Source organism: Zingiber officinale, chromosome 3A, assembly GCF_018446385.1.
Source record: "Zingiber officinale cultivar Zhangliang chromosome 3A, Zo_v1.1, whole genome shotgun sequence".
NCBI lineage: Eukaryota > Viridiplantae > Streptophyta > Magnoliopsida > Zingiberales > Zingiberaceae > Zingiber > Zingiber officinale.
This window is the reverse complement of record NC_055990.1, coordinates 106623595-106641374: the sequence shown is the minus strand read 5'-3', so window position 1 is coordinate 106641374 and position 17780 is coordinate 106623595. Positions and strand designations below refer to the sequence as shown.

Genomic DNA, 17780 nt, shown 5'->3' with positions numbered 1-17780 from the left:
CACCCTTGTATTTAATATGTGTATTTGAGTTGTGCAGGTTTGCAGGATACACATGTGACTCAGGTTGATGGCTTCGGGTCCGGTGAAGGATGGAGCATCCGAGGGACCGTGGACAAGGCAGCGAGGACAAGGGTCGAGGGAAGCGACTTCGAGGCATACGCGAAGGATGGCATTGGGGACGAGCCGCGGGCTTGAGTGCATCTGAGAGATGAGAGCCAAAGGAAGTAGGCTTGAAGGCAAGAGGTCAAAGCTGCAAATGAAGCGTCAAATGAGTCATAAGGGTGAGGGTACGAGTGCATGAGAGATTGTACTCGGAGTAAAATCCTAGTTTTAGGGGGTTACTGTAGCAGTACTATAGCGTTACTGTAGCAGTAATGTAGCAGTCGACTGCATGTTTTAGCAGTCGACTGGTGCAGTCGACTGGGGCAGTCGACTGGCAGCGAACAGAATGTCTCTGTTCGCTCGGTTAGTGTGGAATCGAGCCGTTGGGATGTAACGGTCGAATTTCCACAGAGAACAGTCGACTGCATGTTTTAGCAGTCGACTGGTAGGCGGGGTTTTCCAACCCGTGGCCTATATAACCAAGCCTTGGAAGCGTGGTTGAGGTTGACGAAATAGAGGTGGTTAACCCCTATTAGTAGTCTACTTGTGCCCTAGCTTGTAAAGAGTCATTGGTGAGAGTTGTGGTGAGGTTTCTCCACCCACAAGGAGCTACGTGAGCTAGCCGGAGGTCTTCCGGGGAGTAATCCACCGACGGATAGGGATCGTCCACCTTACGGACACGCCGTGAAGTAGGAGCTTTATCTCCGAACCACGTAAATGATCGTGTAGCTTGGTTTGCATTCTTTCTTGTCTTTAGTTTAACTTCCTTTAGCTTGTTTGTTTTTGTATATTCCGCTGCGCATACTAACAAGTGTAGGAAGAGCGATCGATTTGGGGGCGTCGTCTATCCAACCCCCCTTCAAGCCGGTTGTCCGATCCCCCAACAAGTGGTATCAGAGCAAGGACGCTCTCTATTGGACTAACCGCCAAGGAGGCAAAAGATGACCGGCTTGATTGAACCTCAAAAGTTTGAAGGAGGAAGCCTTGGGGACATCACTTATTGGATGATGAAGATGGAAATCTTCTTCAACACGGATTGAGACACCATGATGGTGGTAAAGGAGCCATTCAAAGTCCCAAAGGACAAGAAATGAAAGAAGCTCCGAACATGACATTGGACGGAGGAGCAAACCTCACGATTGGAGGCAAACTCAAAGGTAATAGCAATTTTAATTGATTTATTGCCTCCTAATATGATAAGTGGTGTAGGTAAATATGAGAACGCCCATGAATTGTGGGGCAAAGTGAAGAAATTACCATGGGAGGAATTTTTGCCTACACAAGAAAAAGAAGAAAAATCCGAAGAAAGTGATGAAGTGGTCCAAGAGGAGAAGAAGGACCAATCGGATGTGGAGACCAATTCAACATCAAAAGAAGAAGAGGAAGTGAATTTGGTCACATTTGAGGAAAAGGATGAAGAAAGGCCATCCACAAGTGTGGATGAGGAAGATATAGCATCTACATCCTCAAAGGTTGAAGAAGAATCCAAGACAAATGAAGAAGAAATCTTGGAAGAAGTCAACCTAGTGAGCACCTCCACCGAAGCAAAGTCAAGGGACCACATAATATGTTTCGAGTGCAATGAAAAGGGACACTACAAAAGTAGATGTCCTATGGGTAAGAAGAAGGTATCTCCTAAACTCAATTCAATTAATTTTGAATCTGATTTGAGTTGTAGGAAGAAGAAGGAAAAAAAGCACATAGTGTGCTTCACGTGTGGTGAGCGGGGTCATTACCACACCAAATGCCCAAAGAAGAAAGAGATCAAAAAGTTGGCGCATTTGAAGAAGGAGGAGAAGAAGTGGAGGAAGAATGGAAGCTCATGTCAAGGGGGAGCTCCAAAGGTAAAGGGTAAGGTAAACCCTAATTTAAATTTGAAGTCAAATTTAAATTCCTCCATGCATGTTAAGAAAAATAATGTTAATCATTATATGCCCATGTAAAATTTTGGTTTCAAATATCATGATAGGAGTAGGGTAATTCTAGATCAAAACCCTAGGAGATCCATTCATGAAAAATCTAGAAATGGTAGACCTAAGGAGACCCAAGGCATTAATCCCAAGAAGGAGAGACATATGCCTAAAAAGGGTAGGTCTAGGAATGTCCAATTTGGACAAATTAACTCTAGGGTTAGGAACCTAGAGAAGGAGAATCAAGCCTTAAGGGGAATGCTTGATAAGTTAGAACAATTCCTTAAGAGATTCAATGTTGGATCTAAGGAATTAAATATGGTGTTGGGTAGCCAAAGACCCAACCATGATAGATCGGGCTTGGGATACCGATCTAGTTCCTCCAAGGCTAATGAGAGATCATGTGCTAGGGTGGCAAATGATCATGGCAAGGGAGAGTCCTCCAAAGCTAAGGGAAAGTCTTATGCTAGGGTTGCATATGACTATAGCAAGGAGAAGCCAATAAATGGTAAGGGAAAGTCATTTAATGGTAAGGAGAAATTAACCAAGGACAAAGTGTCCAAGGTTAAGAAAGTTAGATTTGTAGGCCAAGTGTCACCGGAGGTACACCGGAATGGCCTAGCCATTGTGGATGAGTCACCTAGGGAGGTGGCTAAGGCTAAGAGCTTTGGGGGAGCTCAAAGAGTCAATTTGGGACCCATGGCCAATGGATCTCAAGTGGGTTTTACTTGGGAGTCTAGGTTAGGTCATGGAATGTGCCAAGTGGTTTGGAGACGGACTTGAGTCTCAAACCTAGGGAATTGGCACACATGAGGTGTGTTTCATGCTTGAAAATATGACATTGGGGTCACATAGCATGATAATTGGTTTTGGATGTATAGATGTTATATAAACCAATGCTAGGGATGCATTGTGGGTTAGTATGGGCAAATACATCAAGAGGAAGTCAAAACTAGGACTTTAGGTCAAGACTCAATTGAACTTTTTAGCTAGTTTTGTGTTTTATGTTTTGTGTCAATCTTGGGATTGGTGATAGATATATTTTTATATATATTTTTCCCAAGTAGATATTAATATAATAGACCTCTCCACAAAATTTGGGGATTTTTGGAGATATGTGGAATTTCTGACGCATTTCTGAAGTTGGCCAGAAAATGTTGATTTTTTCATGAATAGTGTACCAGTCGACTGATACAGTTACCAGTCGACTGGTAACACTGTTCACGAGCACAGAATGTCTCTGTAAGCTCGTTTTCATGGGGGCAGTCGACTGATACCAGTCTGGAAGTATTTTCAGCACTGGATTTTGACCGGATCAGCTCATATAGATGTATGGGATCTATGGGGGATACATACATGAGTTTAGGGTCATTTGGATGACAAGTTTTCAATAATTGAGATATTGTTGGAGAACTTTTTGGATGTTAGGCAAAGGGGGAGAAGTAAGGTTTAGTTGGGAAAATCTAAAAGTACCTTTGTGTAGGGGGAGCCTTGGGATATGTTCTTAAAAAGTCCGTTGTAAAAATCCTAGCTCATGGGGAGCGTAGGTGTAGGGGGAGCCTTGGGATAGGTTCAAATGCATTATGCATTATTACGGCAGTTGCCAAGTGTGTAGCCTTGGCAACATAAGTCCATTCGGCAGTGTAAGTCCAAGTGTGTAGCCTTGGCAACGTAAGTCCATTCGGCGGTATAAGTCCAAGTGTGTAGCCTTGGCAACGTAAGTCCATTCCAGTGGAGTCGCCAATTGTTGGAGCAATCCCAATGGTCCGCGAGACCATGTGTTTTGGTGTTTGGGCAAAGGGTTTAAGTTAGGTTCACCCTTGTATTTGATATGTGTACTTAAGTTGTGCAGGACTGCAGGATGCACATGTGACTCAGGTTGATGGCTTCGGGTCCGATGAAGGATGGAGCATCCGAGGGACCGTGGACAAGGCAGCGAGGACAAGGGTCGAGGGAAGCGACTTCGAGACATACGCGAAGGATGGCATTGGGGACGAGCCGCGGGCTTGAGTGCATCCGAGGGACGAGAGCCAAAGGAAGTAGGCTTAGAGGCAAGAGGTCAAAGCTGCAAATGAAGCGTCAAATGAGTCATAAGGGTGAGGGTACGAGTGCATGAGAGATTGTACTCGGAGTAAAATCCTAATTTTAGGGTTTTACTGTAACGCCACTGTAGCAGTACTATAGTGCTACTGTAGCAGTACTGTAGCAGTCAACTGCATGTTTTAGCAGTTGACTGGGGCAGTCGACTGGCAGCGAACAGAATATCTCTGTTCGCTCAGTTAGTGTGGAATCGAGCCGTTGGGATGTAACGGTCGAATTTCTACATAGGGCAATCGACTGCATGTTTTAGCAGTCGACTCGTAGGCGAAGTTTTCCAACCCGTGGCCTATATAACCAAGTATTGGAAGCTTGGTTGAAGTTGACGAAATAGAGGTGGTTAACCCTTATTAGTAGTCTACTTGTGTCCTAGCTTGTAAAGAGTCCTTGGTGAGAGTTGTGGTGAGGTTTCTCCACCCACAAGGAGCTACGTGAGCTAGCCGGAGGTCTTCCGGGGAGTAATCCACCGACGGATAGAGATCGTCCACCTTACGGACACGCCGTGGAGTAGGAGCTTTATCTCCGAACCACGTAAATGATCGTGTAGCTTGGTTTGCATTCTTTTTTGTCTTTAGTTTAACTTCCTTTAGCTTGTTTGTTTTTGTATATTCCGCTGCGCATACTAACAAGTGTAGGAAGAGCGATCAATTTGGGGGTGCCGTCTATCTAACCCCCCTTCAAGTCGGCTGTTCGATCCCCCAACACTATCTACATGAACAAGACAAAGATACGAAGAGAAAGAAGTCAATTTTTTAAAAGATATCTCTTAGCCAAAAATCCAAGGTCAGTTGATAAAATAAAATTCATGATTTCATATTATAGTAAATACTAAAAAAATTTAAAACTATTTTTTAAAAAGATATTATTAACAAAACAACCACCGACAACCTGCTCATCAAACATGAGAGATGTTGATAGACGAATCTTAGTGTACATAAACTGTGTTCCGGATTTATCTGGTAGATGGACGAATTAGAAGGAAGGTCATCTCCCTCTAAGATTAACCAAACAAAACTTAGACACCTAGATTACTAAAAAATGAAAGACATGCACCTAAAACTCCATTCATCTTAGATTGCATAACATTCCCAGGTGAAGGGTTGTAAGTTATCCAACTCTTTGGCTCAAGTTAAAAGATGTTTCCTTCAGACACTAGCTGATGTACATAAAGTTTATTTAATTGTTCAAGAAAAGGGTACTTAACAAGGGGCTTTACTGTTATGTTAATTGAATGACGTCCCACAGAAATAATAGTATGAATAATAAAGTGAAAAATATCACCTCATTTAACTTGTACAGGTAGTGATGAAGAATGTTGAAAGCCATCCAATTGATCAGGCAAGCACTCGACTTCGGTGTCAGTGTTCGTTTCTTTGTTGACGTGCTCTAGAAATTCCATAACCACAGGGTCGGTCCAAGGAGCTCCAAATGGAGCTTCATCCCCTGCTATCCAACCAAGATGACCTCCTTGAGGAGTTACAATCAATAGACAATTTGGATTCGCCTTCAAAGATGAAAGAAGACTTTGTGAGAAAAAGAGACGCAAATGTCCATAAAGAAGACATGGAGCCCAGTTCGGGATCTCGAGGCTTTGACTGTTGTGAGATTATGGAGCAGAGGAAGGATCAAGATTGGATCAAATTAAATAGTTTTACCTTAATTTCATCACGAGGAATCCCTCTCGACGGTGCAATTGGATCATTATCTGCCTGCAGATAAGGTAGAAAGGAAAGAAATTATATCAAGCCAAACAACTTACAATATGTGGGCCGAATAAGTATCCCTTTCAGCAAATACCACAAAAAATACCACATTGCTTCGTAAGATCAAAGCTATGTAAGAGAAGCTTCAATTTCAAATCTGCATAACTACCTAATCTTTTAAAAATATTCTTCAGTTTGAATCTTTTGTCGGCTGTCAGTACATTTGCATACAAATGACACATCTAAAAGAAAGATTTTTTTTTTTCATATTAGTATAAATTGCCTCTAAGATGTATGACAACTCATTAAAGAGCTAGCTGAAAAAATTCACAAGAACTTGAGCATTAGGCATCCTTCTTTGGCCTTTACTATCCTTGTTTGTCCTAGTTCCCGAGACCATGTCATGTGACCCCATGCAGGGTTGACATCTTTTATTGAAAGAAAAAGGAACTTCTAAGAACAAAAGGAAAACGTCTACTATTATTTTTTATAAGAAAAGAAAGGATCTGTTCAAAAAAAAAAGGAAGAGGTCCACTTAAAAAAACAGTTTATATTTCATCATCTGGGTAGAATTTATCTCTTCCTGAATCTTCAAACAAAAAGCATCATTTGAGGTTAGGTTTCATAAGATTTCAACATACAACTCATGTACAAGTTGAGCAAAGGTTTAGAAAAGTTCTAAGAAATGAGAGTAAACTAAAAGGGTAGTAAAGGACTACGAGTTTGTAGCATGCAACCAATGAAAACTTCAAACATTCTTATAGTGGACCAATTACATTTTTAAATGCTCGAACCATGCAACTTTTTAAATAAATGTCTAGGAAGCCTCTCAAGAAAAATCCATAAAATATGTAATTTAACACATACTAGTCAATTGCTTATGTTTGTTGGTTTTAGCAGACAAGCCATGGATATGTTAAAGATGAGACACAATCTAAGATATAAGAGAATCAAAAAGGGGAAAAGGTCTATTAATTTGTGTGGTATACAACTATGCATAAGCTTATATGGAATCTTATTAGTGGATGGATTAACCAAGTTATTGTGTGTAGACCTGGTATAGGACAAACACTCAATTTTAAGTAATCCAAGCTCATTACCTAACATGTAGTGGGTTTAGCCTGTCCATTCGTCTAAAGGATCAAAGAAGAGAACTTGCATGTGTAAAACATCTTTCAAAATGTCTCCTAGATGTAACTAGATATATATGCTTGATCAAAGTGACCCACGATTCCACCAATAGGCATTGTATGTCCATAAGGGAAACATACAGATGCACAACCTAAAGGATGAAAAAATAGGCTCCTTCCTGATTTCTATCCTAGATCACACAACACCACATGAGAGACTATATGTGACTGTATGATCTCATATATGTTACTATGAGTACCAATTCAAAGGAGAATCACAATTTTACCTGTATGCATAGCAAAGGTATGCTGACACATCCAATGGAGCTTGAACTGCTTGAATTAAAGTAATAATCATCCACTGACTTGAAACCAAATGAAACTGAAATTTAACACATCGTTTAAATTTTCTAATAGGAATCCTTCAAAGAAAAATAAAAGATTTTTAGCATTAGTTGATGCATACCACGTGTTAATCCTTCATCAAACTCTCTCACTGACTTTGCATTGGCAGCCATTGGGATGTTGTATTCACCACCAAGGCCTTCGAATAAAAGTGCATGCCTAAAACCCAATGAGAACATCTCTGTTAAGTAAACATTGGTTGAACTTGTCAAATATTACTTGCCAACATAAAACGAAAATATTTGAATTTTTACTTTTTGAAAATTTTTCGTAGACTTCTTGCAAGAGCTTTATCATATACATTATTGAAACCTTTGTGGAAATCTTCATCTGCAATTACTAAGTTAAAAGGATTACACAAAGATACTGCTCCAGAAAGAAGGCAATTTTGAGATTCCTGTGATCAGAGAAAGTGACTCATTATTTTAGTGATTTCTCCATGGATCTTATTGCAGAGGCCATTTTTAATAATCATAATAATAACAACAATACTACATAATATTAACTCATACCTGACCAAGATAACGAACAAGGATATTTGCACCAAGAGACCAGCCAATAGCATACAACTTTGATTTAGGATAACAAGTTGAAACATGAGTAACAACCTGATGAATATCTTCCGTAAAAGAAGCTGAATAAAACTGCAGCGTATTCAAGAATCAATGTGATCAATATGACAATACATACTTGATCTGTAGGAAAGATAGCAGCACTTCTAAGTTCATTGTTGAGGCAATAGTATACCAAAGGCATGACAATAGCAAGGATTATGGAGGATCAATTGAAATGATAGCAGCAAAAAATGACCTAAACTGGTACAATAAGGCCAATGACTACACATGTCCATGGGCCTACCATATGCATCAATAGCATTTGTACTTGTATTAGGCAGTATCTATTTAGATTTACATCTCACAATACAAGTACTATTAAAATTTGATTTCAAGTCTTGTTCTTTGGCACCTTATAAATCACCAAAAAGCTATGCCACAATTTAATTGAGAACCTTGCCATAGATTTATTAGCAACTTTGAAATGGCCTATTACCAAACACTTGAATTTGTATAATGCTATGATGTTATATGCAAACTAGTTCCTAGATCTCTACACCCCATGTGCTTATATGTTAAGTTATCAAATCAATCTAAAACTGCAACATGATGAAAGATTTTGTCGCTATCTAGTTACATTAGTCTTCTACTGACATTTTTCAGAATTCAGATTACTTTTCTCTCTTTTGGATTCTTTCAAACAATTTCCACAGGACGCTAAAACACTGGACCAAGGACACATTTTATTAACCACAACTGAGTGATGAAAATTAAAGAGTTCCAAATAAACAAGAATATGTAATTAGTACCACTTGTTATCATGATCACCTTTTCATAGTATTTAAATATTGAGAAACAATTTATTCCCTCTACCAGTACCTGAGGGGTGGTAACAGGACTATTTGCACAGCCACGACTATTAAACACTACAACACGCCATCCTTTCTTTCTAGCTCGGATGAGAATATGTCTCACGTATGTATCATCGCTTCCTCCAGTTAAACCAGGCTGCAATAAGCACAGGAAACTTGGAATCAACAATATATTCAGATAGGAGAATGAGCAAAGTTTCCATGGTGAGGCATGATGCAATTTTCCAAGTTGCATTTGGGATGTTGGCAATTGATGGGACAAATGGTTCCATCATACATTGAAACATCAAATTTAGCTGTATGCATATTGATGAACTAGTTGTGAAACTTATAAGAATATTTCAAGGGCTTGGAGTTTCATAATCAGAATTCAGACAACTAAGAAGGCTATTTGTCTATAAGAATTTGACCTTCAAAATTTTACATCTTATCCATGATATAAGAAACGCTCACCGTCTTTTTCGTTCTATTATCTAGTTTTAATATTGCATAGCGCAAGTCAAATCATAGAATTGCTGCACGGAAAAATATCAAATCATAAAGACTGACCAGAAGAATGAGGACGGGGGCATCAAGTAGCAGCTGCTGCTCGTCACCGACGACCCAATCGAGTGCAATTGCCCCATCATCCCTGGTCCGCAGACACTGGCGGCGGAGGTGAACGGAGGGCAGGGAGCGGAAGAAGGCGGCGAAAATGGTCTCCGCGTGGCGATTCCACCCGACGACAGGAAAGGGCTTGTAGGGTCGCCGAAGGCTCTCGAAGCGGGTTAGGAGAGCACGGCGGGAGCCGATGACCTCGAGGGGCGAAAGGGGTGAATCGAGCGATTCTTCGACTTGTAAGACGAGCGGATCGCCGGCTCCGCTGATCCTGGCGTCATTGGAAGAGGCGGAAGCCATGGAAGCGAAAGGAGGCAGGGCGGCGCGCCGGAGGAGAGAAGATCGTGAGAGAGAAGAGAGAGCGGGGGAGGTGGTGGCCATTGCCATTGCCGGATCGGCCGGCAGTGGTACTGAAGCAGTCGGCGGCGGGGCTCTCTGAATCATAAGAGCCAATAGTTTAAAAGCCGCCGCTTGGACATTCCTCGTGGTTGAATTGGGGCCTGTTGGCCTCCGCTGGCTGGTCTCACTCTCTGGTCACTTTATGATTTGGCCTAATTTCCAAAAAGTACCCCCGTGTTTGGAATTTTACAAATTCATACCTCACAGCTAAGTTTTATCCCCTTTGTCTTTGATTTAGAATTTTATTCACAAAACTAATTAAATAGATAAAATTAAATAATTCACTAAATTAAATTTTATATATATATATAATTACAAAATTTTTAAAAGATAATTTCAAATTCATTAATCAAACTAACTTATCTAGGGTTGTCACTGTAAAAAAAAAAAAATTGGGAAATTGAAAATTAAGAGGATAAAATACGCCTCATTTTATCATCTCATCTCATCTCTGAGTTTCTCAAGTCCTTTGGCATCGTCATGTCATGGGGAAATGTCAAGCCTCAGAACTTGGGTAATTTTGCATGTAGTCCCTATTGGTAAACAAATCTTTGCATGCAGTCTCCATCCATGAAAATCTTTATTTTCACTCTCCAGTCAAATTTTTTATCTAATTGCACTTTCCATCAGATTGAGATGAGACAATTCTCCTTAGCAATATGACGAAGGGAATGGGATGCTGGGTGTGGAAGGCGACTGACCTGCCTTATGAAAATTTTTTTATTATTTTCAGAATAAATTAGAAGGTATTCATGATGGGTAATCCAATAGTCTAGTATTTTATAATTGTACATATCATTTAAAAGAAAAATTCTTATAAATAATGAGATCAAAATATAGGTATATGGGTTATAACTTGCCGTCTTTCAACTATATCATAGTCGGACGAGGAATCACTACACAATTATAGTAAAAGGTGAAATTCGTCACCCTAACAACTCTACAAGGTCAATCTCACGATCATATGTAAAGAAATAAATCAAGAAAACTGTAGTTGGCCACTGTGTTGAGGACATTTTTTTCTCAACTTTATCAAGATTTGACTACTTGCCCATTATAGTACCGGTCGATTCCCGATTTAGGTTTTTTTTTACCAGTTTAATTGGTAAACCAATTAAATGATTCATCGATAAACCGGTGACTCGACACAACATCACCGAATGGCGAGTGGCAACCACTCCTCTTAGACGATGTTAGTGATTCAACGCCGACAATGATAGACAATTGGTACAGTTAGTTAAACTTAAGGTATGCGTGGAGTGAATGAATTTAAGAATTTCAAAATTTGAGAATTTGGAAGATGAGAGTCAATGAGAGATGGTCGACGTGACGACTAAGGAGTTTTCTCATTTCTATTTACTTTTCAATTTTTTTTCTTTGAAGAATTTTTTAAGTTGAACTTTTAGTTAATTAGTTTGTAAAAAAAAAACCAATAACCCACTCCACTAAATCCACTTATTCAAACCTTATTCTATTACATGTTCTCGATTGGAACCGATTAATCAACCGAAACTAATTCAACTAGAACCGGTAAAACCTATAAAAATATCAATCGATTATCCGATTCTATATAAAATATCATATACCAAAATTAATAGAAACCGATAAACCAAGTAAACTGACCGCTGAATAGGCCAAATTTTATCAAGCTCGCAAAAGCTCATACTCACAAATTGCAAGCTCACAAATTGCAAGCACTCTAAGCCCCTCGCATCTTGGAGATCAAGAAACCATACCCCCTTCAAAAAATCATGAGTATATATGACGATCCCTCACAAGATATATGTGAAATCACCTTGTATTTAATGCAAATACTACACATTTACTTAATGTTAAGGTCGATCAAGATTCAAGAATCATTCTCATCTCATATTACATGATATTGTTCAACCATGTTAAGAGGTTTTAGTAGCTTAGACATGACCTCTAAAGAAAGGTGGAATGATTAATCAATATTAAGATAAGGGAAAATTTTATGAGATATACACAGCTAATCGCCAAAACATGACCTCTAAAGAAATAAAGTTTCAAATTCTCGCATAAATGAGTTAGATTTGTTGATGAAATAGAAGAGAAATGGCGCAAGCTGATGGAGGTCAAGCTTTAGGCAGCACCGAGAGAACTGCTTCAGGGTTATGTGCCTCTATATCAACGTGTCTAATACCAGGAACAATCTTCTGAATTTCTGATTCAAGCCTATCAACCTCGCTGCCTAGCGCTTCGACGACATCCTCACCTTTGATCACAATTACACATGGAAGAATTTAGAGATTGAAGTAGGGCATGTACATGACCAGCATAACCCAGATATCATACCATAAGTAGCCATAACATTAAGAAGTGCATTGTCATCTTCAGACTTCGCGGCCTCCCGAAACTGTGAATGCAAGTAAGAAGGGTGTGAGTTTTGAAAACATCCTATTTATGAGTTGGAAATTTTCTAGTATAAATAGCAACAATAAGAAATCAAATTAATCAATATGGCAAGTATTACAGTGGTCCAAAGTAATCAATGATACTAAAGCAGTAAGAGATAAAGCTATGTGAATCAACAGAAGGTAACATTCACATACCTGTTTTGCCCACTCGTCGCGTCCTGTTCTTTCTAAATAATTTTGGACCACCACAACCCCATTGAAATCTGTAGCACGACATATATGTCATTAGTGGAAGCCTTTGTGCTTATTATACCAACAACCTTTCATGTGTTGACGATGCCACATAATAATCTAAATCTATGCAACACTATGCTTCAAGATAAAATATGATTGTAAACCACAACTATTTGAGTATCCATGCGAGATTGATGCAGAAAAAAAAAAAAAAAAAAAACTAGCCGTTGAGAACTATGGGATTTCACAATTTTATCTATGCATAAGATACCTCTAATCACAAAGGTAATCAAGGATCACAAACCTATCACAAGATCAAAATAGCTAAAGCTTTACTGGCAAAGAAGGATCACAACTCCATCAGTGTTTGCCCGTATAGACAGTGCCAGCAAATTCAACATGGAGTAATTGGTAATTTCAACTACAATCTTTGATAAGAATCCAACAAACCATATTAAATGACTGATGCATAATCTCAAGGGGAAATACCTATTTCTGCTTTGAATCTAAAAAACCCAGGGCCAATCACCTCACTCTTGCAATCATATAGAGCATCTACAACCTGCAAAAGATTTAAATGCACATGCAACTGTTAGAGAAACTTCACTGCTTAAACATGTCGGGTATTTCATGTCTAGTACTCACTGGGTCAGATTTAAGAAACCGAAGTACTTTTTCCATGTCGTGATCATCAATTGCTCTACCAATTAATGCATGCCTGTTCCTCTGAATTAGAAATATCGCAACCTACAAAAGCAAGACAACATCCAGCTGAACTGTATCAATTATAGGACAGAGGAACATTTGCGGCCTCTCATGTGAATCTATCCATTTGCTTCAAAATAACTTATAATTGGTTGCTAGGAACTTCACAAGAAACCTACTCAAAAGTATTTATCAAGGCATCTCAAGAGTAAGTTAAAACATACCATCCCAAGCAGATTTCCAACTATGATGGAACCAATAGGGTCATATATTGGATTTCCTGTCATATTAACAGAAACCAGTGATGCTGCAGCAATTGCAAGGCCAGTAACTGCAGCACCATCCTGCATAGTTATCACTAGATAAGACCTTTCAAGAAAGAAAGGGAAAAAGAAATGCTCAGACATGGATGGGAGATAGAGCAATTGATAAAAACAGTTAAAGAAAATTGATAGATAAATGGTAATGTTGATGACAACAATTTATGTATGTAAGAAACATGGTCCAAATAAAAGCATTTAATTTGAAACGCATTGATAAGAAAACAAGACATTTTTGTAGCTGTATGCAACATAGGTTAACCTCTGTCATAACAGCAACAGATGTTGGATCATGGCCTTGCCAAATATAGTCCCACACTTTCATTCCTTCTGAAGCTGCACCTTTCTTCACAGCATTAATAGCAACAAGAAGTGATGCACCTAGGATGAATAACATAGTCACAATGGCAACTCCAAAAATATAAGTATGGAAGTTATGAGATATACCTTCAATGAGAAAGGATCCACCAATCACTAAGGCAGCATAATGCATATTTTCAGGAGGCTGTTACAAAAGCAAACATACAAGCATAACAGCAATGAGATAAAATCAAGCAACAAGATACTCTAGATGACAAAATTCCCATAAGATGTACATGAGCTTTCCACAGGTTCTGAATCCCATGCACAACTGTGGCACCCGAACCCAAGCAAAATATACCAACAGCAGATATTAAAGACCAGACAAATCTTTCCTTTGAATAGCCATAACTGCAGTAAGAAATGAGCAATCAATAAAATATGATAGGCTAAGCAACTTTAAGTGACTAAACAATGTATAAAATATATTAGAGTTATAAGTGAGGCACTTCAACTCTGAAACTTTTGGAAGTGCAGGCGTTATATATAATAAGAATTAGGGGTAAACCTACGGGTGAATAGCATCAGGAGCACGTCTTGAGCTGTTCAAACCATATGCAAGAAGGGCCTACAATATTAAAATACTTTGTTAATTAAACAGAAGGTAATTCTAAGACAGAAACTAGGATATAGTACAAAATGTCAATTTCGAGATGTCGAGAAAAGAGGCATTTATGATACAATAAACAAGATGTGAGTTCTGACATCTTATTCTTCTATAAAACTCTATGAAATATTATATTAATAGTAATACCTGAGAAGAAGATATCATGTACTATCAAAGCAAAGGTTACCTGGTTAGCAAAGTCTGCAGCTGAGTGCACAACTTCAGCTAACATAACATGGCTAGAAGTTGTAAGCCACACTCCAAATTTGAGAGAGAAGACAAGAAAGTTACACCACAACGCTGTGGTAACTGCTCTTTGACTGAAGCAACAAGAATTGATAGTTAAGAAAGCAATGTTAGTTAAACAAGTTGCAAGATGCTAAATGCCAATTGGATGAAAAAAAAGGTGTGTGACCAAAACTATACATATTTGATATAATTACAGGAAGTGTGATTATAATTGGAACAGAAGCAGTCAATAAGACTTAATTGTAGTTAGAGATGTACAGCCATGATATTTTGATAGATCACTTATTCATCTATGTGCAGCTGTAGTAAGCAAAAAGACATTCCCTGATACGAAGCCTGCCACAGAACCATCTACATGGTTCTTATGCAGCAGATATTATCATACTATGTAAGTGATTGATTTTTATACTCTGAACTTAGCAATGTCAATATTGTTTTTATATGAAACTGAGGCTTGTAATGAGCAACAAGAAAAGGGGAATCTTTGTAATAATGTTTAGCATTCCCCACTTGATAAAGTTCCAAGAACTTTTTTTGGTTAATAGGTGAAGTGCTATGTTAGGTACTCTTAATTTAAGTTTGAAATTATATGGATAATCTTACCCAATTTTACATAAGGAATATTTTCAATGGAATTTGAGCTACAAGAAGTAACTCCACAACCTCAATTAAGTAAATATGCACAAGAAAACACTAGATTGCAACTGTGACATTGAGAGAAAAGAATGACAAGAAGATGGCCAAGATTTGACGATCATAAGTTGTGATCTAGAAACTACAGAGTTCAAGGAGGATCATTTCAATTTCTTGATTAAAAAAAGGTTAAATGTACTGCACGGCCAACTGACCTGAGTCCATCATCAAAAGCTATAGTTTTAGCCTTTGCAACCCTGAGAGAATAATCTGCAAGCGCAGCCATCATAAGCAACCGTGAATGGATAAAATCTAGGGTCTCTCACTTCCATGAAAAGGAAACTTAACTGCGAACTTGAGATGTCAAAGTAGCAGAAGTTCCACTTCCAGGAAGCTTCGCAGAGGATGAGTACTCCCGGGAACAATACTTCACAAGAAAAGGCCTAAAGATGGCGGCACCAGACCGCGGGGAAGCAAAGAAGAAACCGAGAGCGTGATCCCTTGTCTGTGTCGATTTCTCTTCTCCACGAGAGCTGGAGTGCGGAACGAGGGACGGGAGGCAAGAAGCAGGAGGCACGCCAATGGAGCCGGACAAGGAGGAGAAAGGGAAGAGGGGGAAGGGCGGTGACCGGCGGAGGTCGGGCGCGAGGTGGTCGCGGAGGCGGCGGAGCGTCACCACCACCCCGAGCGATGTACGCATGAAGTATCCGCCGCCGCCGTGGCGGCGCAGTTTGTGTCGAAGTCCGCAGACGGCGCGATTGTTGCGGAGGTGCAACGAGGGGGAGGAAAGAGGAATCGGAGTGACCTATCTGTGTGACACTGTGAGACAGGACAGGGAACAAGGTTTCGTCAGCTTCTTCTCTAAATTCGTGGCGGTCTTGGGCTTTTGGGCTGCAGACGAAGTCGAGCCCATTTCACTGACCGTTTTAAAATTTAACCAATTAAGTCAACAAAGAGTCGTAAACAAGACCACGTGTCAATGCTAGAATCAACTTGTAAACTTACTGGTGAAATAGGCGCTCTTTTATTTTTATTACGGTTAAAGTTAAACAGAATTTCTATCTTAAAAAATATTGAAAAACATTTTGTATTCTTTTTTATTTAAAAATATTTTTTTTTTTAAGTTGACACTAAATTCTTCAAACAGATAAATCCTTGAATGTCGACACAAAATTTTTTGATGGACAAGATAAATCAAGATGCGCTAATAAAAATAAATCTATACTACCAATATTATTTATCAGAGAGAAAATTTCAATTAAGATTTGAATTTATTATTCGTTAGAGGATGTACTATTATCTTGAAATAATAATAATAATAATAATTTATTTTTTTTCTAGTAAAAAATAATTATGTTTGTCAGTTAGCTTCCGGAATATATGAATAAATTTAAATTACGAGGTCAATTGAAGTGTGAAGGATTTTTTTTTCAATCATAAAATAATTTTATTCTCGTGGAAAAAAATAATTGGATTTTTGTTTCCAATTATTGTTTCCACACAAAATAATTTTATTCTTGATATATCATAAAGTTGATTAAAACTGTAATATATTAAATATTAAAATATTTCTTATCGACTTAATCAAAGTTAATTAAATTATTCTAACTAAACTAAAATCACACACTCGAGCGAGCAATATATTAATTAGACTTAAAATTCTTTGTTCAAAAATAAAATAAAATAACGTTATTTATTAATGGAATCGTAAAAAAGCAGAGCATCATTTTTCATTCATTGTCACAATAGCTCATTATTCCTAATTTTTTACTTCCAAAATTATTTTTATTTTTAACATTTCAACAATCAAGTGAAGGTCAAATGCATAGACTATTAAAACATAGGTCTATGCCCCAATTTTATTTAGACTCTTGATTTTTAATAATTTAAATGATATTTATATTTAATTTTGTTAAGGCCCTAAATGCTTTTTTCTCTAAGCCTAAAAACTAATGTCCTGACACTTCACGCCAGTATTGAAGCACTGCAACCTTATTTGACACTCACTGTAAAAATATTTTAAAATAGCGACAGAATTATGGATCAAATAAATTTTTATTGATAAATATCGATATAAATAAATCCTGTTGATAATTATGGACGGACATAAAATTTTATCAATAGGGCTAGTCATAATTCGAGGATCCTAGCTTTACCAATAAGTTTACGGATGGAATGACTATTCTGTAGGTATTACCTATTGAATGATTATTTTCTTGATAATATCAAATAAGAATTACCGACGGAACGATTTTTCCATCAGTAATTACTGACGAAACACATATTCCATCAGTAATACAGGGATTACCAACAGGTATTAAGTTTCGTCAGTAATTATCAACGGATTCTCGATGGACATAATTCTGTCGATAAGTCTATAAAATTCTAGGGCCCAACCTTGAATTCTCCTCACGGGCATGTTCGATCCCAAGTATGATCTACCTCAACAATTTTCGGTGAGTTCTCTCCTCCCCTCTCTCCCCCTTTTCCCAACGTCGACAGCAACTAGCAGTTGACACAACATG

General features: G+C 38.3%; 2 protein-coding genes across 2 annotated transcripts; both read right to left on the bottom strand.

The window, feature by feature from the left end:
- Nucleotides 1-5202: 5202 nt before the first annotated feature.
- On the bottom strand, nt 5203-9879 carry LOC122052240 (embryogenesis-associated protein EMB8-like). The gene is made up of 8 exons (XM_042613681.1): nt 9323-9879; nt 8781-8909; nt 7860-7991; nt 7602-7744; nt 7409-7506; nt 7230-7324; nt 5765-5818; nt 5203-5613 (listed from the first exon to the last, which is right to left on the bottom strand). The coding sequence occupies exons 1-8, from the start codon at nt 9812-9814 to the stop codon at nt 5392-5394; spliced, it is 1365 nt and encodes a 454-aa protein (XP_042469615.1). The 5' UTR covers nt 9815-9879; the 3' UTR covers nt 5203-5391.
- Nucleotides 9880-11551: 1672 nt separating this feature from the next.
- LOC122052239 (metal tolerance protein C4-like) lies at nt 11552-16082 on the bottom strand. The gene is made up of 13 exons (XM_042613680.1): nt 15604-16082; nt 15471-15525; nt 14561-14693; nt 14279-14334; nt 14003-14117; nt 13854-13911; nt 13669-13787; nt 13311-13430; nt 13027-13128; nt 12871-12943; nt 12343-12410; nt 12086-12146; nt 11552-12005 (listed from the first exon to the last, which is right to left on the bottom strand). Exons 1-13 carry the CDS (start codon nt 15953-15955, stop codon nt 11866-11868), a joined length of 1452 nt encoding a protein of 483 aa, XP_042469614.1. The 5' UTR covers nt 15956-16082; the 3' UTR covers nt 11552-11865.
- Nucleotides 16083-17780: the final 1698 nt, after the last annotated feature.